General features: G+C 50.5%; 1 protein-coding gene across 1 annotated transcript in view; it reads right to left on the bottom strand.

The window, feature by feature from the left end:
- Positions 1–874: 874 nt before the first annotated feature.
- The window catches only part of CTU2 (cytosolic thiouridylase subunit 2), a gene marked incomplete at its 3' end in the record, with an annotated part of 31,490 nt that continues 6,670 nt past the window's right edge, over positions 875–25,694 (bottom strand). Inside the window, exons 3-12 of the mRNA XM_082271068.1 lie at positions 24,224–24,302; positions 22,117–22,176; positions 15,814–15,874; positions 13,504–13,613; positions 12,695–12,972; positions 10,618–10,753; positions 7,664–7,795; positions 5,711–5,799; positions 2,620–2,720; positions 875–1,023 (exon numbers count right to left, since the gene is read on the bottom strand). Of these exons, the coding sequence (XP_082127194.1) occupies positions 875–1,023; positions 2,620–2,720; positions 5,711–5,799; positions 7,664–7,795; positions 10,618–10,753; positions 12,695–12,972; positions 13,504–13,613; positions 15,814–15,874; positions 22,117–22,176; positions 24,224–24,302 (1,195 nt within the window). The remainder of the gene's footprint in view (positions 1,024–2,619; positions 2,721–5,710; positions 5,800–7,663; positions 7,796–10,617; positions 10,754–12,694; positions 12,973–13,503; positions 13,614–15,813; positions 15,875–22,116; positions 22,177–24,223; positions 24,303–25,694) is intronic.

Below are 25,694 nucleotides of genomic sequence, written 5' to 3'. Positions count from 1 at the left end.
AGGAGTCTCTTCACACCCCCCCTCAGAGGTGCGGGGGGAGGAGTCTCTTCACACCCCCCTCAGAGGTGCAGGGGGAGGAGTCTCTTCACACCCCCCCTCAGAGGTGCGGGAGGAGTCTCTTCACACCCCCCCCCGAACAGTGCAGGGGGAGGAGTCTCTTCACACCCCCCCCCCCTGAACGGTGCAGGGGGAGGAGTCTCTTCACACCCCCCTCAGAGGTGCGGGGAGGAGTCTCTTCACAACCCCCCTCAGAGGTGCGGGGAGGAGTCTCTTCACACCCCCCCTCAGAGGTGCGGGGGGAGGAGTCTCTTCACACCCCCCCTCAGAGGTGCGGGGGGAGGAGTCTCTTCACACCCCCCTCAGAGGTGCGGGGAGGAGTCTCTTCACAACCCCCCTCAGATGTGCGGGGAGGAGTCTCTTCACACCCCCCCTCAGAGGTGCGGGAGGAGTCTCTTCACACCCCCCCCCGAACAGTGCAGGGGGAGGAGTCTCTTCACACCCCCCCCCCTGAACGGTGCAGGGGGAGGAGTCTCTTCACAACCCCCCTCAGAGGTGCGGGGAGGAGTCTCTTCACACCCCCCCTCAGAGGTGCGGGGGGAGGAGTCTCTTCACACCCCCCCTCAGAGGTGCGGGGGGAGGAGTCTCTTCACACCCCCCTCAGAGGTGCGGGGAGGAGTCTCTTCACAACCCCCCTCAGATGTGCGGGGGGAGGAGTCTCTTCACAACCCCCCTCAGAGGTGCGGGGGGAGGAGTCTCTTCACAACCCCCCTCAGAGGTGCGGGGGGAGGAGTCTCTTCACAACCCCCCTCAGAGGTGCGGGGGGGGTGGGGAGTCTTCTAGAACAGAATGATGAAGGTAGCAGACGATAGGACGGTCACCTGTATGTAGAAGTCGCTTCCTCACTGCACTGCCCTCCGCTGCAGCACGGCTTCCCAGAATCCTTTGCAGGAAGAACACAGCCTGAGGATTTCTTCTCTGACAATCGCTGAGACACTTGTGTGGCAGAGAAGGCGGAGGAGGGGCCTGTCATAACAAGAGATATGAAAGTCACCAACCAATCATTTCATCTCATCTCTCCGTGTATTCCTAGCTGCAGGCATAGAATCCGGTACTAACTGCTGGAAACTGGGAAGATATTGGGGGAGGGGGATTTACCTATTGAAGAGTGAGGGCCACCCAAGTGATTTGGTAACTGGTCGCAATGAACTATGGGGGTTTTATTGTCCCCCGTCCCCTCCCCCGACTGTAAATGTGTCCTTACTGTCCTGAGCCCCCATAAGGCTTCTTTCACACGGATTCACTGCAGTTTACCCGCACCACACCTTCTCAACCACCCCTCCTCCACCTCCACCACCCCTCCTCCACCACCCCTCCACTACCACCCCTCCTCCTTCACCACCACCACCCCTCCTCCTCCACCACCACCCCTCCTCCTCCACCACCCCCCCTCCTCCTTCACCACCACCACCCTCCTCCTCCACCACCCCCCCTCCTCCTTCACCACCACCACCCTCCTCCTCCACCTCCTCCTTCACCACCACCCCTCCTCCACCTACACAACCCCTCCTCCTCCTCCTTCACCACCACACCTCCTCCTCCTTTCCTGACGGTTAGCTGCATTAGCCAAAGACTTCTATTCTATCCTATGGGTGCGGTTCCCTTTCTGAAAGTGCAGCAATCCCGCAGGATAGAATAGAAGTCTCTGGCTAAGTGCAGCTGCAGTCAGTGTGAAAGCAGCCTAATAGTTGTTAACCCTTTTATAGGTACTGATTTGCTGATTGCAAAGCTATTAAGCCGGTTGTATGTTATTAGGCGGGCCTTCTTGCCCTATGCTAGGAAGGATTGGTGGCAGAGGGCATTTGGTATCACTCCGCCTGGGATAAAATCCGGAAATACAGAGGACGCATCAGCTTAGAAAGCGCCCTGCGCTCCCTCTGCTGCCGGCACTCGGATGCTCTGGGATGGCGGTCAGCCACATTGTGATAAACGGGTTGCCCACCCCAGGCATGCGCTTCCATGGTTTGAGGTTGCGCGCCACAGGTTAAGCGCCCCTGTATTAGGACAGGGGGGGGGGGGGGGTAATAAAATGTATACCCTTCATGCACATGGACACTGACAGGCACTGATGAAGAACTCGGCCATTAGAGCCTATTGGACAGAAATGAAGGAGGTGGGGGGGACTGCAGGCCGTATGGTGCTGCTAAATAGAGCTGAATGTGAGAACCTGAACAGTGATAACAGAGGCCAGGAAGTACACAGGGGGTTAATTTACTAAAACTGGAGAGTGCAGAATCCAGCCAATCATCTTCCTAAATTAAGCTTTGGCAATAAAACCTGGAAGCGGATTAACCAATCACCACCAATCACAGCTGCACCAGATTCCGCACTCTCCCCCCCCCCCCCCCCAAAGAGGCGGAGTCTGTACTGATCATCCATAATAATCTACAAGCAGGAGGCGGAGAATACCAACCAAACGCACAGAAAGGCGACCCACCAGTGATAGAATATAATAAGGACACTGCAGGAAGGAAATACAAATCTCATCTGATTGGTGGGGGATTTCAGGTCACATTTAATGAATGGAAGAAAGCCGTCTCTCTGTGCAATGATGAATCTCACCCGTGTGCGTGTCCAATGTGCACATACACAGCACACATCTCTCCTCCCCCCTCTGCTCCCGCCGGTCATCTGTGCTGGAGAGGAGGAGCTTCTCGCTGGTCCTATGGAGGGGACATCCAATAGAGAACAATCAGGTGATTACATTATAAGTATGTAGTGTACGGTATGCATGTATGTTATGTAGTGTATGTGTATATGTAATATGTATGTAATGTATGCATGTAGTGTACGGTATGGATGGTATGTAGTGTACGGTATGGATGGTATGTAGTGTACGGTATGGATGGTATGTAGTGTACGGTATGGATGGTATGTAGTGTACGGTATGGATGGTATGGATGGTATGTAGTGTACGGTATGGATGGTATGTAGTGTACGGTATGGATGGTATGTAGTGTACGGTATGGATGGTATGGATGGTATGTAGTGTACGGTATGGATGGTATGGATGGTATGTAGTGTACGGTATGGATGGTATGTAGTATACGGTATGGATGGTATGGATGGTATGTAGTGTATGGTATGGATGGTATGGATGGTATGTAGTGTACGGTATGGATGGTATGTAGTATACGGTATGGATGGTATGGATGGTATGTAGTGTACGGTATGGATGGTATGTAGTGTATGGTATGGATGGTATGTAGTGTACGGTATGGATGGTATGTAGTGTACGGTATGGATGGTATGTAGTGTACGGTATGGATGGTATGGATGGTATGTAGTGTACGGTATGGATGGTATGGATGGTATGTAGTGTATGGTATGGATGGTATGTAGTGTACGGTATGGATGGTATGTAGTATACGGTATGGATGGTATGGATGGTATGTAGTGTATGGTATGGATGGTATGTAGTGTATGGTATGGATGGTATGTAGTGTATGGTATGGATGGTATGTAGTGTACGGTATGGATGGTATGTAGTATACGGTATGGATGGTATGGATGGTATGTAGTGTACGGTATGGATGGTATGTAGTGTATGGTATGGATGGTATGGATGGTATGTAGTGTACGGTATGGATGGTATGTAGTATACGGTATGGATGGTATGTAGTATACGGTATGGATGGTATGGATGGTATGTAGTGTATGGTATGGATGGTATGGATGGTATGTAGTGTACGGTATGGATGGTATGTAGTATACGGTATGGATGGTATGGATGGTATGTAGTGTACGGTATGGATGGTATGTAGTGTATGGTATGGATGGTATGTAGTGTACGGTATGGATGGTATGTAGTGTACGGTATGGATGGTATGTAGTGTACGGTATGGATGGTATGGATGGTATGTAGTGTACGGTATGGATGGTATGGATGGTATGTAGTGTATGGTATGGATGGTATGTAGTGTACGGTATGGATGGTATGTAGTATACGGTATGGATGGTATGGATGGTATGTAGTGTATGGTATGGATGGTATGTAGTGTATGGTATGGATGGTATGTAGTGTATGGTATGGATGGTATGTAGTGTACGGTATGGATGGTATGTAGTATACGGTATGGATGGTATGGATGGTATGTAGTGTACGGTATGGATGGTATGTAGTGTATGGTATGGATGGTATGGATGGTATGTAGTGTACGGTATGGATGGTATGTAGTATACGGTATGGATGGTATGTAGTATACGGTATGGATGGTATGGATGGTATGTAGTGTATGGTATGGATGGTATGGATGGTATGTAGTGTACGGTATGGATGGTATGTAGTGTATGGTATGGATGGTATGTAGTGTACGGTATGGATGGTATGTAGTGTACGGTATGGATGGTATGGATGGTATGTAGTGTACGGTATGGATGGTATGTAGTGTACGGTATGGATGGTATGGATGGTATGGATGGTATGTAGTGTACGGTATGGATGGTATGGATGGTATGTAGTGTACGGTATGGATGGTATGTAGTATACGGTATGGATGGTATGGATGGTATGTAGTGTACGGTATGGATGGTATGTAGTGTATGGTATGGATGGTATGTAGTGTACGGTATGGATGGTATGTAGTGTACGGTATGGATGGTATGTAGTGTACGGTATGGATGGTATGGATGGTATGTAGTGTACGGTATGGATGGTATGGATGGTATGTAGTGTATGGTATGGATGGTATGTAGTGTACGGTATGGATGGTATGTAGTATACGGTATGGATGGTATGGATGGTATGTAGTGTATGGTATGGATGGTATGTAGTGTATGGTATGGATGGTATGTAGTGTATGGTATGGATGGTATGTAGTGTACGGTATGGATGGTATGTAGTATACGGTATGGATGGTATGGATGGTATGTAGTGTACGGTATGGATGGTATGTAGTGTATGGTATGGATGGTATGGATGGTATGTAGTGTACGGTATGGATGGTATGTAGTATACGGTATGGATGGTATGTAGTATACGGTATGGATGGTATGGATGGTATGTAGTGTATGGTATGGATGGTATGGATGGTATGTAGTGTACGGTATGGATGGTATGTAGTGTATGGTATGGATGGTATGTAGTGTACGGTATGGATGGTATGTAGTGTACGGTATGGATGGTATGGATGGTATGTAGTGTACGGTATGGATGGTATGTAGTGTACGGTATGGATGGTATGGATGGTATGGATGGTATGTAGTGTACGGTATGGATGGTATGGATGGTATGTAGTGTACGGTATGGATGGTATGTAGTGTACGGTATGGATGGTATGGATGGTATGGATGGTATGTAGTGTACGGTATGGATGGTATGGATGGTATGTAGTGTACGGTATGGATGGTATGTAGTGTACGGTATGGATGGTATGTAGTGTACGGTATGGATGGTATGTAGTGTACGGTATGGATGGTATGTAGTATACGGTATGGATGGTATGTAGTGTACGGTATGGATGGTATGGATGGTATGTAGTATACGGTATGGATGGTATGGATGGTATGTAGTGTATGGTATGGATGGTATGTAGTGTACGGTATGGATGGTATGTAGTGTACGGTATGGATGGTATGGATGGTATGGATGGTATGGATGGTATGTAGTGTACGGTATGTAGTGTATGGATGCGGTAAATGGGCGTCCCCTCACCTGTACAGAGTGCTGACTGTGGAGGGGAAGTCGGATTGCAGTTTGGTGATGAAGGATTCGGAGAGATTCTGGATGGAGTTCTCCGGGGCCTGGAGGGAAAAACCGAGGAATTACAGCAAAACTACAAGATGTAGAAAAGAATTACAAACCCCCCTCCATTAGCCAGAGACACCACCCCCCCCCCCCTTGTTTTTCCAGGGAATGCTGTGCTCAATCACCCTAGACCAGATCTATTCTCCCCCCCCCCCCCCCTCCAGAGAATGCAGGGTTCTCTCACCCCAGATCCTCCCAGGGAATGCCACACTATAGACCCCCCTAAACCCGGTGAAAGTTATGCTTCATCTTCCTAGAACCTCCTAGGTAAAGCCGAGTTACGTTACTTTCTTCTACAGAAATGAAATTCTCCTATTACTCCCGGGGAAGTTTTATAGATGCCCAGAGCCTCCCGGGTCTCCGTATTCTATACCATCCCTGTACCTTCTACACCGTCCCCGCCCCTTCTACACCGTCCCCGCCCCTTCTACACCGTCCCCGCCCCTTCTACACCGTCCCCGCTAGGGCTGAACGATAGTCGATATGATATCCACTATCGTTCTGTGGCCGTAGGCGATATTCATATCGCCGAGGTCACGATATTTGCATAGGCAGGGGGAGGGACTCGGAGGAGGACAGGAGGACTCGCAGACTTCCGTGTTAGGCGTGTTAGGTCAGAGGAGAACTCACACATCCAATCCACTGCAGGCTGCAGCCCACCCCACACGTTCAGTGAGTCTCACTCTCCGCCCTCGTTTTTTCAATGGCACATTCAGGCAACCAATCACGCCGTGAGCAGCTGCACAGCTAACCAATCACGCGTGCCTGCACACCTGATTGGTTCGCTGTGCCGCTACTCACGGCGTGATTGGCTCCCTGAATGTGCCATTGAGAAAACTAGGGCGGAGAGTGAGACTCACTGAACGTGTGGGGCGGCTGCAGCCTGCACGAGACGAGTGAATAATGTAATGTATGCGGCTGTGCTCCTTTCTAATCCACCGCTCCACCCTCCTCCTACCACTGCCAGTATATATGTGAAATACAATAATCTATAATGACATGGTGTGTATACAAAAAGGGAAAAGTAGATGTATGTATATATATGTAGAGGAAAATAAATTATTAATAATTCAGAGGTTATTTATATATTAATAATTTATTTTCCTCTACATATAAATACATCTACTTTTCCCCTTTTGTATACACACCATGTCATTATAGATTATTTATTGTATTTCACATATATACTGGCAGCACCAATCACTTCCTCTTCCTTTTTATAATCTATTATATAACCCCTTCCAAGGTTATACTTTGAAGTGGGCTGCAGCCAACCTCCTTTATATTTCTCCATATAAAGGACGGGTCCCTCAATATCGCAATATATATCGTTGGAAAAAAAATATCGCAATATATTTTTTTTCCAATATCGTGCAGGCCTAGTCCCCGCCCCTTCTACACCATCCCCGCCCCTTCTACACCGCCTCTCTGTACCTTCTACACCGTCCCCGCCCCTTATACACCGCCTCTCTGTACCTTCTACACCGTCCCCGCCCCTTCTACACCGCCTCTCTGTACCTTCTACACCACCCCCGCCCCTTCTACACCGCCCCTTCTACACCGCCCCTTCTACACCGCCTACCTTCTACGCCGCCTCTCTACCTTCTACACCGCCTCTCTGTACCTTCTACACCGCCCCCGCCCCTTCTACACCACCCCTTCTACGCCGCCCCTTCTACGCCGCCCCTTCTACGCCGCCCCTTCTACGCCGCCCCTCTACCTTCTACGCCGCCCCTCTACCTTCTACGCCGCCTCTCTACCTTCTACACCGCCTCTCTACCTTCTACACCGCCTCTCTACCTTCTACACCGTCTCTCTACCTTCTATACCGTCTCTCTACCTTCTATACCGTCTCTGTACCTTGGTGTCCAGTGCTGGGATGAAGACAGACGGAACATTGAAAAGTCGGTTATAGAAGGAAATTTCCTTTAAGGAATATTCTCTCATTGGACGGACAACAACAACATCCCCGAAACGATTATCAGAAAATCCCTGTATGGAGGAGGGGAGGAAATCAGAGGATTAATTATAATCTATGATACAAACTTAGAGCAAAATCTACACAAAACTTCCTACATTGGATCCAACATTGAATATAAAAAACGTTTCTACGACTCCAGTGAGGCCCCCAATCCCGGCAGAACACCCAAACAGCGGGAAAGCGTATAAAACAATAAGAGATGGCGGCTGTACTATGGGCTCAGACCGCTCATAGGATCGGATTTTCTTCCAGTCACCCCTAAATATGGAGCGGGTTTATCTTCAGTCCAGGTGGCATTGGGATCCCCAAAATGCTTTGGGGGCGTGGCCTAGCGGGAGCCCAAGCTGAGGTTGTCTCCCCCGTACCACCATAGGACTCCATGGATGTGCCGCACCCCGGATCTTTCCTCTCCTCTTCCAGACAGCACTAAAGAGGAACTCCACCACATCTCAGCACCACAAACCAAAAACACTAATTCATTTTTAATATTCAAAGCAAAAAACCCCATCCATCCATCCATCCATCCATTGTCTCCATCCATCCATTGTCTCCATCCATCCATGTCACAATGCTTTATTTTGCTGAGAAATCACTTTGAAAAACCACCATCTTCAACTGTGTGAAAGAGGGGGGCATTCTGACTTCCAACATAAGGGGCCCCATTCTCCCCACCAACATAAGGGATCATTCCCCCCCCACCGACCACCAACATTAGGGATCATTCCCCCCCCACCGACCACCAACATAAGGGATCATTCCCCCCCCACCGACCACCAACATAAGGGATCATTCCCCCCCCACCGACCACCAACATAAGGGATCCATTCCCCCCACCGACCACCAACATAAGGGACCCATTCCCCCCCCACGACCACCAACATAAGGGACCCATTCCCCCCCCACCGACCACCAACATAAGGGACCCATTCCCCCCCCACCGACATAAGGGACCCATTCCCCCCCCACCGACATAAGGGACCCATTCCCCCCCCACCGACATAAGGGACCCATTCCCCCCCCACCGACCACCAACATAAGGGACCCATTCCCCCCCACCGACCACCAACATAAGGGACCCATTCCCCCCACTGACCACCAACATAAGGGATCATTCCCCCCACCGACCACCAACATAAGGGATCATTCCCTCCACAGACCACCAACATAAGGGATCATTCCCTCCACTGACCACCAACATAAGGGATCATTCCCTCCACTGACCACCAACATAAGGGATCATTCCCTCCACTGACCACCAACATAAGGGACCCATTCCCCCCCACTGACCACGATAAGGGACCCATTCCCCCCACTGACCACCAACATAAGGGATCATTCCCCCCCACTGACCACCAACATAAGGGATCATTCCCCCCCACTGACCACCAACTTAAGGGATCATTCCCCCCCACTGACCACCAACATAAGGGATCATTCCCCCCACTGACCACCAACATAAGGGATCATTCCCCCCACTAACCACCAACATAACGGACCCATTCCCCCCACTAACCACCAATGGAAAAAAGTTTTAGTAGGGACTCTCTGAGACCTGAAGATGATTGTATGAGTTCCTGTGGGGTAAAAGATTGAGAAATTTGGCATCAGACTGAACAGACTGGAGATACCGGCAGCTTCCTCTTCACGAGGAAGAAAAGTTAAAGTGTTACTTTTATTGTTCTATGCATTCTAAAACAGCTTCCTCCTCCCACACAGGCAGCTTCCTCCCCTCACAGCAGCCTTCTCCTCCCTCACACACCGCTTCCTCCTCCCTCCCTCACACACCGCTTCCTCCTCCCTCCCTCACACGCAGCTTCCTCCTCCCTCCCTCACACACCGCTTCCTCCTCCCTCCCTCACACACCGCTTCCTCCTCCCTCCCTCACACACCGCTTCCTCCTCCCTCCCTCACACGCAGCTTCCTCCTCCCTCCCTCACACGCAGCTTCCTCCTCCCTCCCTCACACGCAGCTTCCTCCTCCCTCCCTCACACGCAGCTTCCTCCTCCCTCCCTCACACGCAGCTTCCTCCTCCCTCCCTCACACGCAGCTTCCTCCTCCCTCCCTCACACGCAGCTTCCTCCTCCCTCCCTCACACGCAGCTTCCTCCTCCCTCCCTCACACGCAGCTTCCTCCTCCCTCCCTCACACGCAGCTTCCTCCTCCCTCCCTCACACACCGCTTCCTCCTCCCTCCCTCACACACCGCTTCCTCCTCCCTCCCTCACACACCGCTTCCTCCTCCCTCCCTCACACACCGCTTCCTCCTCCCTCCCTCACACACACACCGCTTCCTCCTCCCTCCCTCACACACACACCGCTTCCTCCTCCCTCCCTCACACACACACCGCTTCCTCCTCCCTCCCTCACACACACACCGCTTCCTCCTCCCTCCCTCACACACACACCGCTTCCTCCTCCCTCCCTCACACACACACCGCTTCCTCCTCCCTCCCTCACACGCAGCTTCCTCCTCCCTCCCTCACACGCAGCTTCCTCCTCCCTCCCTCACACGCAGCTTCCTCCTCCCTCCCTCACACGCAGCTTCCTCCTCCCTCCCTCACACGCAGCTTCCTCCTACCTCCCTCACACGCAGCTTCCTCCTACCTCCCTCACACGCAGCTTCCTCCTACCTCCCTCACACGCAGCTTCCTCCTACCTCCCTCACACGCAGCTTCCTCCTCCCTCCCTCACACGCAGCTTCCTCCTCCCTCCCTCACCGTTTCCTCCTCCTCCCTCACACACCGCTTCCTATTGTCCTGATATTTGGCAGGGGGTTCATATGACTGTTACACAGAATGACCAGCAGAGGTCCCTGTAATCACAGAATACACTCACTGTATCCAGAGGCAGAAAGGCTCCTCGGCCGAGTGAAATATTGCTGAGCAGTCGGACGGCCAGGCGGGTGCAGCTCTCTGCACTCATCACCTTGGAGTAGCCGTGCGATCGCGCCACGTGCAAAATTAAATGGTTCCTGAAAAAGATAAAAAATACATGAAATCTTCAAACCCAAATACACAGCATGTGAAGGTTCATGTCATGGGTAAAGGATACATTTTACTTTTATCACAGTAATCCATTAAATTACCCCCCCCCCCCCCCGACGAGATCTGCGTTCAGAGATCTCCACTATGCAGCCTAATGGGGGTGCCCATCCCCCGCTGCAGAATCTCCTGGCTGGGATCTTATGATCTCCCCTCATTCTATGGGAGGAATCTCTTCCGTGTCCCAGCAGTGGATCAGAGATTCCTAGAGATTCATTGTCACATGTGTGGAATAACGCTCAGGCCGGGGATTGTACAGCGGGGGATGGGCGGCTCCCGGTCAGATACAAAGTGGGAATCTCTAATTTATTAATTGTATTTAATGTCCCCAATCCGGGCAACGGTGCACTTTAACCTCCTCAGCCCCGGAAGATTTACCCCCCTTCATGACCAGGCCATGTTTTGTGATTCGACACTGCGTTACTTTAACTGACAATTGCGCGGTCGTGTGACGCTGTACCCAAATATAACCGATCCCCTGTTTGGACAGTGAGGGTAGGGGAGGGGAGGGGAGGGGGGGGTGGGGGTTGATCTTCTCCCCTCACTCGCTGTCACAATAAAAAAAACGCTCGCCTGCCTGGCTGCGTCATCCTTTCAGTGTTCTGGCAATGGGAAAATGACAAGTACTGTCCGCCTTCGCGGCTGTCAGCTTGCAGTTCTCAGTGAAAGAGGGGGGGGGGGTGCTGTTGAGCTCTCTTGGTAGTTCATTGAACTTCCTGTCATTGGGTAAAGGCCGGTGTTCTAAAATTTCATCGGACCTGTGAAAATTCCGGACCTCGTCACTTCCGGTGAGGCTACGTCACCACCAGCTGGTGCGAGCCCCGGTGCGCAGCGTACAAGGCATTTTCCAGGTCCGATGACATTTTAAGACTTAGCGAACAGCTGACTGAGAGGAGGCGGGGCTGAGGCACCGGGTATGGGCGGTCCAACAACTCCACTTCCGGGTCTATGCGTTCCAGACAAACATCTTTTTTTTCTATCATTCCACACATTTATACACATTGAGAGAAATAATAAAATGTTTAATATTAATCGTAATCATAATTAGTATTTATATCAAGCAGAAAAGGGAAATGCATCATGGGAAATGCAGTGATTCTGGACCCCGGCACAGTGTGTTGGTATGAGAAGAAGAAGAACAACAACAAGAACAACAACAACAACAAGAACAACAACAACAACAACAAGAACAACAACAACAAGAACAACAACAACAAGAAAAACAAGAAGAAGAAGAAGAAAAACAAGAACAAGAAGAAGAAGAAGAAGAAGAAGAAGAAGAAGAAAAACAAAAACAAGAAGAAGAAGAAGAAGAAGAAGAAGAAGAAGAAGAAGAAGAAGAAGAAGAAGAAGAAGAAGAAGAAGAAGAATCCGCCTTTCCGTTCCATTGAAGTAAAGGGAATGTATAAATGTGTGGAATGATAGAAAAGAAAACATAAAAAGATTTTTGTCTGGAACACATAGACCCGGAAGTGGAGTTGTTGGACCGCCCATACCCGGTGCCTCAGCCCCGCCTCCTCTCAGTCAGCTGTTCTCTAAGTCTTAGAATTTCATCGGACCTGGAAAAATGTCTTGTGCGCTGCGCACCGGGGCTCGCACCAGCTGGGTTATGACGTAGCGTCACCGGAAGTGACGAGGTCCGGAGTTTTCATGGGTCTGACAAAATTTTAGAACACCGGCCGGTATTGGAGGAATGAACTGTAACTCACACCCATCGGCCAATCACAGCTTCAATGCTTTACAGGTCCCCAACCATTATAAATGTGTATTTTCTTCCCCGTCATTTATTATACTATTAGTAAAGGTGAAATTCTTCTTCTTCTTCTGGGATTTTAGTGCTGAATATTTGCAGACAGGAATGGGAATCTCACCGGAGGGAATGCAGCAGCTCCTGCTTGGCGGTCAGAGTTGTGACGGAGGAGAAGAGATCTCTCAGCGCTGCGCCGTGCTCTGCAGGGGGGCGGGGGAAGGATGGAGAGCGGCTGTATTCTGCCAATGGGGGGCTTAAAGTTGGAATCGGTCTGAGAGTCGCATCAGATATCCCATCCCCCGCCCTCTGCTGTCCCATAAAACTGCCCACCGCCTGCTTGTAGTTCCCCTCCTGCGGGAGGAGATTTGTCTGAAGAACCGATTCTGGCAGAGAGAAAATCTGCAGAGAAAAGAGAAGAGAAGAGGAGAGGAGAGGGGAGGGGAGGGGAGGAGAGGAGAGGAGAGAAGATAAAAACGTACAACTTCAAATCAGGAAATCTCTCTTCTATATTACATTATGTATTATGAGGGAGGGGAGGGGGAGGGGATTCAGGCTCACCTGCTCCATGTAGAGGATATAGGGGAGGGGGGAGGGGGGAGGGGATTCAGGCTCACCTGCTCCATGTAGAGGATATAGGGGAGGGGAGGGGGAGGGGATTCAGGCTCACCTGCTCCATGTAGAGGATATAGGGGGAGGGGGAGGGGATTCAGGCTCACCTGCTCCATGTAGAGGATATAGGGGAGGGGGGAGGGGGGAGGGGATTCAGGCTCACCTGCTCCATGTAGAGGATATAGGGGAGGGGGGAGGGGGGGAGGGGATTCAGGCTCACCTGCTCCATGTAGAGGATATAGGGGAGGGGAGGGGGAGGGGATTCAGGCTCACCTGCTCCATGTAGAGGATATGGGGGAGGGGGAGGGGATTCAGGCTCACCTGCTCCATGTAGAGGATGTGATACGGGAAGGAAGTTGATTTTAGAATTCTCTCGATGTCACATAGGAGGCGTTCTCTGTCCTCCCAGCTCTGACCGCACACTGCGCCTTCTATAGAGGAGAGAGGGGAGACCCTGAGTGTTGGGGGGTTCACACATCACAATACATCTGTAGAAAAACTTCTATTCATTCAGCAACTTCCCCCCCCACCCCCCCCCCCATTTCCCATCCCAACCCTTCCCCCCTCCACCAACCAGAGGCCACAGATTGCTGCCGGTGACCCCCATAGAGAGATTCTCCTCACTTCCTCCATTGTCCTCAGCAATCTGCCGGTGTCATCTGTCTACAGAGCACAGAAGGAGAAAAGGGGGGGATGGGTATTTGCCTGACCTAAGAGAGTCTTGTGATTCCTCCCTGCATTCTATTTGCAGAATTTACTTCATAGCAGAGAGGATTTCATTTAAATCATTTTTAAAGGGCAACTGTCATCTCTGTACTGCGGTGGCCACTCCCCCCTGACCCACAGCCACTCCCCCCCTGACACACGGCCACTCCCCCCCTGACCCACTGACTCACTGACAGTCCTATTGACTTGGATGATGATGCGGCAGTGGCACCAGGCGAGGGGCGTGGCGGCAGTGGCACCAGGCGAGGGGCGTGGCGGCAGTGGCACCAGGCGAGGGGCGTGGCCGTAGCAGGCGAGTGAATGCCGCTGACAGGCGCCGCCATGATGGATCCGAGGTTCTCTTTACATGGAAGAACCGGATTCTGGCTCAGAGTTGGAATCTTTAACCCCTTGCCGAGCAGCCGCCATCGTTTTACTGGTCGGCTCGGTTACATGAGATTCTCTTCATGTAGCGGTTAGTGTGGACGCATGCGCACCGCCAGAAGAGGAGGAGCCAATCAGCAGGTCCAGCGGCCGCGATGTCCACCGGTCACCGGCGATCGCTCCCCATGGAGACAGAACGGCCGATGTAAACACAGCACCCCCCCCCCCCCCCCCGTTCTGTCAGTGATGAACACAGGGATCCTCCTATTTAGAATCACAGATCTCTGTGTTCATGCAGCAAGCCCATCCCCCACACAGTTAGAAAACACCCCCTAGGGACACATTTAACCATTTGATCATCCCTGGTGTTAACCCCTTCCCTGCCAGTGTCATTATTACAGTGACAGTGCTTATTTCTAGCACTGATTACTGTAATAATGTCACTGGTACCCCCAAAAGTATCAAAAATGTCAGTTAGGGGTCCGATCTGTCCGCCGCAATGTCGCAGTCCCACAAAAAAAAAAAAAAAAATTGCAGATCGCCGCCATTACTTGTAAAAAAAATTAAAAAAAATAATGAATAAATCTTTCCCGTAGTTTGTAGATGTGATAACTTTTGCGCAAACCAATCAATCAATATTCACTTATTGGGATTGTAACAAATATATGCAGCTGAATACAAATTGGCCAAAAATGTTGAAAATAAAAAAGATTAAATTTTTTTACTGGGAATAAATTTATAGCAGAATGTGAAAAATATATATTTTTTTTTTTCAAAATTGTCTTTTTTTGTTAATAATCACAGGAGATCAATAAACACCAATAGAAATCTCCATTTGTGGGAAAAATCCACATCAATTGTATTTGTGTACAGCGTCGCACGACCGCGCAATTGTCAGTTAAAGTCACGCAGTGCTGAATCGCAAAAAATGGCCTGGTCATTAAAGGGGGTAAAACCTTCCAGTCCTTAAGTGGTTAATATTTGCAGATAAAATGAAGGTTTCCTATTTAGAATAAGCGGTCAGATTAGTAAAACAGCGATAATCAGAACCTATCCACTCATACAGTTTGTAGTGTACATAGAGCTGCGGGATAAAGGAATATTCCTGAACTTTATCTCATGGTTCCTGTGACCTCAGTACAGAGCAGAGATTGGATTCATTGCATGGAAATATTGCAGAATATACAGCCTCATGCTACATAACTAAGCTCCAATTCATGCTGAATAAACTCCATTATTCATGTATCTTCAATAGAAAACTATATTTACTCCAAAAGCATTTTAATAAAAGGCTTTTGATTTCAATTTTTAAAAAAAAAAATCAGATTTTTTAATTTTTTTTTTTAAATCATTGATTTTTATTCACCGGCTTCAGAGAGGATCGGCCGAGTGAAACAAGAAATAAAATTCCCTCATTCTCTCATTTCTGAATTCCGCTGAACATGGCGGCCATCTGAGAGTTTTCAGTGATAAATATGTCCCCCCCCTCCCCCCCCAAAAGACGAGCGGCTGCACCGATCGATCGATCTTCCCCCAACTCACCATCAATGAACAGAATGGCCGGGGTAAAACGCAGCTTCTTCGGAGCATCGCGGCTCAGTCCCTGCAGAGAACAAATCGCCATCAATCGATCGGAGATTCTTTTTATTATAAATTACAATCATTTTACACTCACAGGCGACTCTGCAATGGAATCGCACAGAGCAACCTCCGGACTTCATCTTCTCAGGGTCCCGCCCACACTCCTGGCTCCTCCCCCTAACCAACTGCCTATCATAACAAACCACTTACTATGGGGCGCTCCTGACCCGGCTGTGTGTGTCCATTGACGCACCTCCCGGAGCCGGACTGGAATACTCCCAGGATGTGAGTGAGGCCTCGATATTACCGCTCCCCACCATCCATCACAGGAGCGACTTCTCCAACACTGAGCTCAGAGCTACTACATCAGAGAGGGGGAGGAGTCAGAGAAACCACGCCCCCCTGTGATGGAAGGGAGCAGTAATGACCATGCCTTCCATCATCCTTGGAGTTTTCCAGCCAGGCTCCAGGGAGGTAAATGGCTGCATCCATAGCAAGGACATTATTCACCCCCTCCCCCATCCATAGCAAGGACATTATTCACCCCCTCCCCCATCCATAGCAAGGACATTATTCACCCCCTCCCCCATCCATAGCAAGGACATTATTCACCCCCTCCCCCATCCATAGCAAGGACATTATTCACCCCCTCCCCCATCCATAGCAAGGACATTATTCACCCCCTCCCCCATCCATAGCAAGGACATTATTCACCCCCTCCCCCATCCATAGCAAGGACATTATTCACCCCCTCCCCCATCCATAGCAAGGACATTATTCACCCCCTCCCCCTCCCCCTCCCCCATCCATAGCAAGGACATTATTCACCCCCTCCCCCATCCATAGCAAGGACATTATTCACCCCCTCCCCCATCCATAGCAAGGACATTATTCCCCCCCTCCCCCTCCCCCATCCATAGCAAGGACATTATTCACCCCCTCCCCCATCCATAGCAAGGACATTATTCACCCCCTCCCCCATCCATAGCAAGGACATTATTCACCCCCTCCCCCATCCATAGCAAGGACATTATTCACCCCCTCCCCCATCCATAGCAAGGACATTATTCACCCCCTCCCCCATCCATAGCAAGGACATTATTCACCCCCTCCCCCATCCATAGCAAGGACATTATTCACCCCCTCCCCCATCCATAGCAAGGACATTATTCACCCCCTCCCCCATCCATAGCAAGGACATTATTCACCCCCTCCCCCATCCATAGCAAGGACATTATTCACCCCCTCCCCCTCCCCCTCCCCCATCCATAGCAAGGACATTATTCACCCCCTCCCCCATCCATAGCAAGGACATTATTCACCCCCTCCCCCCATCCATAGCAAGGACATTATTCACCCCCTCCCCCATCCATAGCAAGGACATTATTCCCCCCCTCCCCCTCCCCCATCCATAGCAAGGACATTATTCCCCCCCTCCCCCTCCCCCATCCATAGCAAGGACATTATTCACCCCCTCCCCCATAGATAGCAAGGACATTATTCACCCCCTCCCCCATCCATAGCAAGGACATTATTCCCCCCCTCCCCCTCCCCCATCCATAGCAAGGACATTATTCACCCCCTCCCCCATAGATAGCAAGGACATTATTCACCCCCTCCCCCATCCATAGCAAGGACATTATTCACCCCCTCCCCCTCCCCCATCCATAGCAAGGACATTATTCACCCCCTCCCCCATCCATAGCAAGGACATTATTCACCCCCTCCCCCATCCATAGCAAGGACATTATTCCCCCCCTCCCCCTCCCCCATCCATAGCAAGGACATTATTCCCCCCCTCCCCCATCCATAGCAAGGACATTATTCACCCCCTCCCCCTCCCCCATCCATAGCAAGGACATTATTCACCCCCTCCCCCATAGATAGCAAGGACATTATTCACCCCCTCCCCCATCCATAGCAAGGACATTATTCACCCCCTCCCCCTCCCCCATCCATAGCAAGGACATTATTCACCCCCTCCCCCATCCATAGCAAGGACATTATTCACCCCCTCCCCCATCCATAGCAAGGACATTATTCCCCCCCTCCCCCTCCCCCATCCATAGCAAGGACATTATTCCCCCCCTCCCCCATCCATAGCAAGGACATTATTCACCCCCTCCCCCTCCCCCATCCATAGCAAGGACATTATTCACCCCCTCCCCCATAGATAGCAAGGACATTATTCACCCCCTCCCCCATCCATAGCAAGGACATTATTCACCCCCTCCCCCTCCCCCATCCATAGCAAGGACATTATTCACCCCCTCCCCCATCCATAGCAAGGACATTATTCACCCCCTCCCCCATCCATAGCAAGGACATTATTCCCCCCCTCCCCCTCCCCCATCCATAGCAAGGACATTATTCCCCCCCTCCCCCATCCATAGCAAGGACATTATTCACCCCCTCCCCCATAGATAGCAAGGACATTATTCACCCCCTCCCCCATCCATAGCAAGGACATTATTCACCCCCTCCCCCTCCCCCATCCATAGCAAGGACATTATTCACCCCCTCCCCCATCCATAGCAAGGACATTATTCACCCCCTCCCCCATCCATAGCAAGGACATTATTCACCCCCTCCCCCATCCATAGCAAGGACATTATTCACCCCCTCCCCCATCCATAGCAAGGACATTATTCACCCCCTCCCCCATCCATAGCAAGGACATTATTCACCCCCTCCCCCCATCCATAGCAAGGACATTATTCACCCCCTCCCCCCATCCATAGCAAGGATATTATTCACCCCCTCCCCCATCCATAGCAAGGACATTATTCACCCCCTCCCCCTCCCCCATCCATAGCAAGGACATTATTCACCCCCTCCCCCATCCATAGCAAGGACATTATTCACCCCCTCCCCCATCCATAGCAAGGACATTATTCACCCCCTCCCCCATCCATAGCAAGGACATTATTCACCCCCTCCCCCCATCCATAGCAAGGACATTATTCCCCCCCTCCCCCATCCATAGCAAGGACATTATTCCCCCCCTCCCCCATCCATAGCAAGGACATTATTCACCCCCTCCCCCTCCCCCATCCATAGCAAGGACATTATTCACCCCCTCCCCCATCCATAGCAAGGACATTATTCACCCCCTCCCCCATCCATAGCAAGGACATTATTCACCCCCTCCCCCTCCCCCATCCATAGCAAGGACATTATTCACCCCCTCCCCCATCCATAGCAAGGACATTATTCACCCCCTCCCCCATCCATAGCAAGGACATTATTCACCCCCTCCCCCATCCATAGCAAGGACATTATTCACCCCCTCCCCCATCCATAGCAAGGACATTATTCACCCCCTCCCCCTCCCCCATCCATAGCAAGGACATTATTCACCCCCTCCCCCCATCCATAGCAAGGACATTATTCACCCCCTCCCCCATCCATAGCAAGGACATTATTCACCCCCTCCCCCATCCATAGCAAGGACATTATTCCCCCCCTCCCCCATCCATAGCAAGGACATTATTCACCCCCTCCCCCATCCATAGCAAGGACATTATTCACCCCCTCCCCCCATCCATAGCAAGGACATTATTCACCCCCTCCCCCCATCCATAGCAAGGATATTATTCACCCCCTCCCCCATCCATAGCAAGGACATTATTCACCCCCTCCCCCTCCCCCATCCATAGCAAGGACATTATTCACCCCCTCCCCCATCCATAGCAAGGACATTATTCACCCCCTCCCCCATCCATAGCAAGGACATTATTCACCCCCTCCCCCATCCATAGCAAGGACATTATTCACCCCCTCCCCCATCCATAGCAAGGACATTATTCACCCCCTCCCCCCATCCATAGCAAGGACATTATTCACCCCCTCCCCCTCCCCCATCCATAGCAAGGACATTATTCACCCCCTCCCCCTCCCCCATCCATAGCAAGGACATTATTCACCCCCTCCCCCATCCATAGCAAGGACATTATTCACCCCCTCCCCCATCCATAGCAAGGACATTATTCACCCCCTCCCCCATCCATAGCAAGGACATTATTCACCCCCTCCCCCATCCATAGCAAGGACATTATTCACCCCCTCCCCCATCCATAGCAAGGACATTATTCACCCCCTCCCCCATCCATAGCAAGGACATTATTCACCCCCTCCCCCTCCCCCATCCATAGCAAGGACATTATTCACCCCCTCCCCCATCCATAGCAAGGACATTATTCACCCCCTCCCCCATCCATAGCAAGGACATTATTCACCCCCTCCCCCATCCATAGCAAGGACATTATTCACCCCCTCCCCCTCCCCCATCCATAGCAAGGACATTATTCACCCCCTCCCCCATCCATAGCAAGGACATTATTCACCCCCTCCCCCCATCCATAGCAAGGACATTATTCACCCCCTCCCCCATCCATAGCAAGGACATTATTCACCCCCTCCCCCATCCATAGCAAGGACATTATTCACCCCCTCCCCCTCCCCCATCCATAGCAAGGACATTATTCCCCCCCTCCCCCTCCCCCATCCATAGCAAGGACATTATTCACCCCCTCCCCCATCCATAGCAAGGACATTATTCACCCCTCCCCCTCCCCCATCCATAGCAAGGACATTATTCACCCCCTCCCCCATCCATAGCAAGGACATTATTCACCCCCTCCCCCTCCCCCATCCATAGCAAGGACATTATTCACCCCCTCCCCCATCCATAGCAAGGACATTATTCACCCCCTCCCCCATCCATAGCAAGGACATTATTCACCCCCTCCCCCATCCATAGCAAGGACATTATTCACCCCCTCCCCCATCCATAGCAAGGACATTATTCACCCCCTCCCCCCATCCATAGCAAGGACATTATTCACCCCCTCCCCCATCCATAGCAAGGACATTATTCACCCCCTCCCCCCATCCATAGCAAGGACATTATTCACCCCCTCCCCCTCCCCCATCCATAGCAAGGACATTATTCACCCCCTCCCCCATCCATAGCAAGGACATTATTCACCCCCTCCCCCTCCCCCATCCATAGCAAGGACATTATTCACCCCCTCCCCCCCATCCATAGCAAGGACATTATTCACCCCCTCCCCCATCCATAGCAAGGACATTATTCACCCCCTCCCCCATCCATAGCAAGGACATTATTCACCCCTCCCCCTCCCCCATCCATAGCAAGGACATTATTCACCCCCTCCCCCATCCATAGCAAGGACATTATTCACCCCCTCCCCCTCCCCCATCCATAGCAAGGACATTATTCACCCCCTCCCCCCATCCATAGCAAGGACATTATTCACCCCCTCCCCCCCATCCATAGCAAGGACATTATTCACCCCCTCCCCCATCCATAGCAAGGACATTATTCACCCCCTCCCCCATCCTTAGCAAGGACATTATTCACCCCCTCCCCCATCCATAGCAAGGACATTATTCACCCCCTCCCCCATCCATAGCAAGGACATTATTCACCCCCTCCCCCATCCATAGCAAGGACATTATTCACCCCCTCCCCCTCCCCCATCCATAGCAAGGACATTATTCACCCCCTCCCCCCATCCATAGCAAGGACATTATTCACCCCCTCCCCCCCATCCATAGCAAGGACATTATTCACCCCCTCCCCCATCCATAGCAAGGACATTATTCACCCCCTCCCCCATCCATAGCAAGGACATTATTCACCCCCTCCCCCTCCCCCATCCATAGCAAGGACATTATTCACCCCCTCCCCCATCCATAGCAAGGACATTATTCACCCCCTCCCCCATCCATAGCAAGGACATTATTCCCCCCCTCCCCCATCCATAGCAAGGACATTATTCACCCCCTCCCCCCCATCCATAGCAAGGACATTATTCACCCCCTCCCCCATCCATAGCAAGGACATTATTCACCCCCTCCCCCATCCATAGCAAGGACATTATTCACCCCTCCCCCTCCCCCATCCATAGCAAGGACATTATTCACCCCCTCCCCCATCCATAGCAAGGACATTATTCACCCCCTCCCCCTCCCCCATCCATAGCAAGGACATTATTCACCCCCTCCCCCCATCCATAGCAAGGACATTATTCACCCCCTCCCCCCCATCCATAGCAAGGACATTATTCACCCCCTCCCCCATCCATAGCAAGGACATTATTCACCCCCTCCCCCATCCATAGCAAGGACATATTCACCCCCTCCCCCTCCCCCCATCTGTAGAGGCCGCTTTCTACCAATGGTGAACTCAGAAGAAGAGATTTTTATGGCCATTTAAGATTATTATAGAACTCTTACCTCCTGAACCTGCTGGATCATAGCGCTAGATGACGGCCCCCCTGAATACGCCAAGAGAACCTGAAACCAGGAGAAGAAATATAACCTGGGATCAGAGACAGTGATAACAACCTGGGATCAGAGACAGTGATGATAACCTGGGATCAGAGACAGTGATAACAACCTGGGATCAGAGACAGTGATAACAACCTGGGATCAGAGACAGCGATAACAACCTGGGATCAGAGACAGCGATAACAACCTGGGATCAGAGACAGTGATAACAACCTGGGATCAGAGACAGTGATCACCCTGGGATCAGAGACAGTGATCAATAATCTTCATGTTCTGGGGGATCATATACTATACATTAGGATGCACTGATACCAATACCAAGCGGTTAAACCAGTATCGGTACTCGTGTACATACTCCGATACCTGAAACCGACACTTCAGCTGTCAGCAGGATTTCCCCACTGACAGCTGAAATGTAAAGAAAATAAAAAAGCTGCCAATTATCGGTTGTTAAGGAGAGGGACCGCCACGCCCTTAACAACCAATGACTCATTCAGAGGTCAGTGGGGTTCCCCTGTTAAAAGCTGAAGAATAAACTGAAGTCCCGGCGATTGGAGCCGTCAATGTCTATCATCATCACTCAGCCAGAGGTAAAAAGTAACATTGTTTCATTTTGTATCTTTCTGTTTCTTCATCTACCGATCAAAAGGGAAGAACTTCCATCTAGAGATCAAAGGGAAGAACTTCCATCTAGAGATCAAAGGGAAGAACTTCCATCTAGAGATCAAAGGGAAGAACTTCCATCTACCGATCAAAGGGAAGAACTTCCATCTAGAGATCAAAGGGAAGAACTTCCATCTAGAGATCAAAGGGAAGAACTTCCATCTAGAGATCAAAGGGAAGAACTTCCATCTAGAGATCAAAGGGAAGAACTTCCATCTAGAGATCAAAGGGAAGAACTTCCATCTAGAGATCAAAGGGAAGAACTTCCATCTAGAGATCAAAGGGAAGAACTTCCATCTAGAGATCAAAGGGAAGAACTTCCATCTAGAGATCAAAGGGAAGAACTTCCATCTAGAGATCAAAGGGAAGAACTTCCATCTAGAGATCAAAGGGACGAACTTCCATCTAGAGATCAAAGGGACGAACTTCCATCTAGAGATCAAAGGGACGAACTTCCATCTAGAGATCAAAGGGACGAACTTCCATCTAGAGATCAAAGGGACGAACTTCCATCTACCGATCAAAAGGGACGAACTTCCATCTACCGATCAAAAGGGAAGAACTTCCATCTACTGATCAAAAGGGACGAACTTCCATCTACCGATCAAAAGGGAAGAACTTCCATCTAGAGATCAAAGGGAAGAACTTCCATCTAGAGATCAAAGGGAAGAACTTCCATCTAGAGATCAAAGGGACGAACTTCCATCTGCCGATCAAAGGGACGAACTTCCATCTACAGATCAAAGGGAAGAACTTCCATCTACAATGGATGGTAAATAGCGGCTTATATCTAAAAAAAACCCCCCACATTCACCGGGGACATTATATAACCGAGGGGACAACCGCATTAACCCTTCATTTACTCCAATCAGCCTTCAGTAACTCCTTATTCTCCATTTCATTATTTTCTTGCTGATTTTTTTTTGTTCACCTCTATTTTATAAACTATTAATATATAAAACTTTTGTTTGCTTGGTTCTTTAATATTTTTACACCTTTAGCATAGATTTACACATTTCATAAATAATAAACACATCGGTACGCTTCTACACCGAGCCGCCATGTGTCTGACATGTCAACTGGATCCTGACTGCTGGAAATGGGCTGAAATAAAGCATTCAGCAGAAAAAAAGAGGCTGAAAATAGATATGGGGGGGGGGGGGGACCCCTCACACCGGAACCTCCATACGTAACAACAACTGAGAAACGCTTCTCTCTCCTACAGCATTTATTATTGATAGAGTCGCACTGTGAGACGCCTCATCCCAGTCCTGGGAGTCTCACTTCTTCTATGTCCAGAGATCTTCTCTTCCTGTGATTGGCTCTGCATTTCCCCCCCCCCCCCCAACACACCCCACAATCTCCATCCAATGATAACCCCTCCTCTCACCTTCTCTCCCGGGAACACCACTCTGTTCTTCCCCAGCGCCGCTCGGAATTTGTGCACAAAGTATTCTTTGAAGCATGACCTGGAGAGAGATTTACTGACAGATTACTGACACGTTACTGACACGTTACTGACACACCACTGACACACCACTGACACACCACTGACACACCACTGACACACCACTGACACACCACTGACACACCACTGACACACCACTGACACACCACTGACACACCACTGACACACCACTGACACACCACTGACACGTTACTGACACGTTACTGACACGTTACTGACACGTTACGAGAATTGTGGCATTGAATGAACTCGGTCTTAAAAAGGTAGAAAGTTTTTACCTCAATCCATTCTCTGCATTCAGATAAAAACCTTCTGTGTCTGGGATTTCCCCAGCTCCCCTCCCCCTCTAATGGTTACCTGAGCCCCCTCTCCATCCAACACTGTGCACGAGAGCAGTGGCTCTGTCCGCTCTCTCTCACCTCATTGGATAGAGAAGCAGCAATGTTCAGACACAGCTAGCGAGAAGGGGGGGGGGGGGGGTTGAGCCACGCTTTGTGTGTCAATGGATACCAAAGAGGGAGAGCCCGGTACTGGAAGAGACGGATTTTCCTTTTCGCTCAGATAGTGAACCTCAAAGATTTCTGATGGCTGGGATGGATCAGGACATGGAGGAAAGCGTCCTTCCAGTCGATGGTTACTAGAAAGGCAGCCTCTGGAAGTAAGGATCTCACCGAGAAGATAGTTTCCATCTTGAATTTCCTGTATTGGATCGATCGGTTGATGCCCTTCAGGTTGAGGATTCGGCAATGTTTGCCCGAGGCTTTTGTACTGAGGAAGACTTGGGAGTAGAAACCGAACACTTGCTGAGACAGATGTAGTTCTAGGATGCCCCTTTAGTTCTAGGATCCCCCTTTAGTTCTAGGATGCCCCTTTAGTTCTAGGATGCCCCTTTAGTTCTAGGATGCCCCTTTAGTTCTAGGATCCCCCTTTAGTTCTAGGATCCCCCTTTAGTTCTAGGATCCCCCTTTAGTTCTAGGATCCCCCTTTAGTTCTAGGATCCCCCTTTAGTTCTAGGATCCCCCTTTAGTTCTAGGATGCCCCTTTAGTTCTAGGATGCCCCTTTAGTTCTAGGATGCCCCTTTAGTTCTAGGATCCCCCTTTAGTTCTAGGATGCCCCTTTAGTTCTAGGATGCCCCTTTAGTTCTAGGATGCCCCTTTAGTTCTAGGATGCCCCTTTAGTTCTAGGATGCCCCTTTAGTTCTAGGATCCCCCTTTAGTTCTAGGATCCCCCTTTAGTTCTAGGATCCCCCTTTAGTTCTAGGATCCCCCTTTAGTTCTAGGATCCCCCTTTATCTCAGTAGATCCGGGAGAGTTTCCTCCATGGATTTCCTTCGGTGTGGTGAATCTGGGGAGTCGTGACTCTGAGGCTGGTTCACAATCCTCCTCCCACTGG

Source organism: Pelophylax lessonae (assembly GCF_965119305.1).
Source record: "Pelophylax lessonae genome assembly, chromosome: 10".
Lineage (NCBI taxonomy): Eukaryota > Metazoa > Chordata > Amphibia > Anura > Ranidae > Pelophylax > Pelophylax lessonae.
This window is presented reverse-complemented; position numbering and strand designations above follow the sequence as displayed.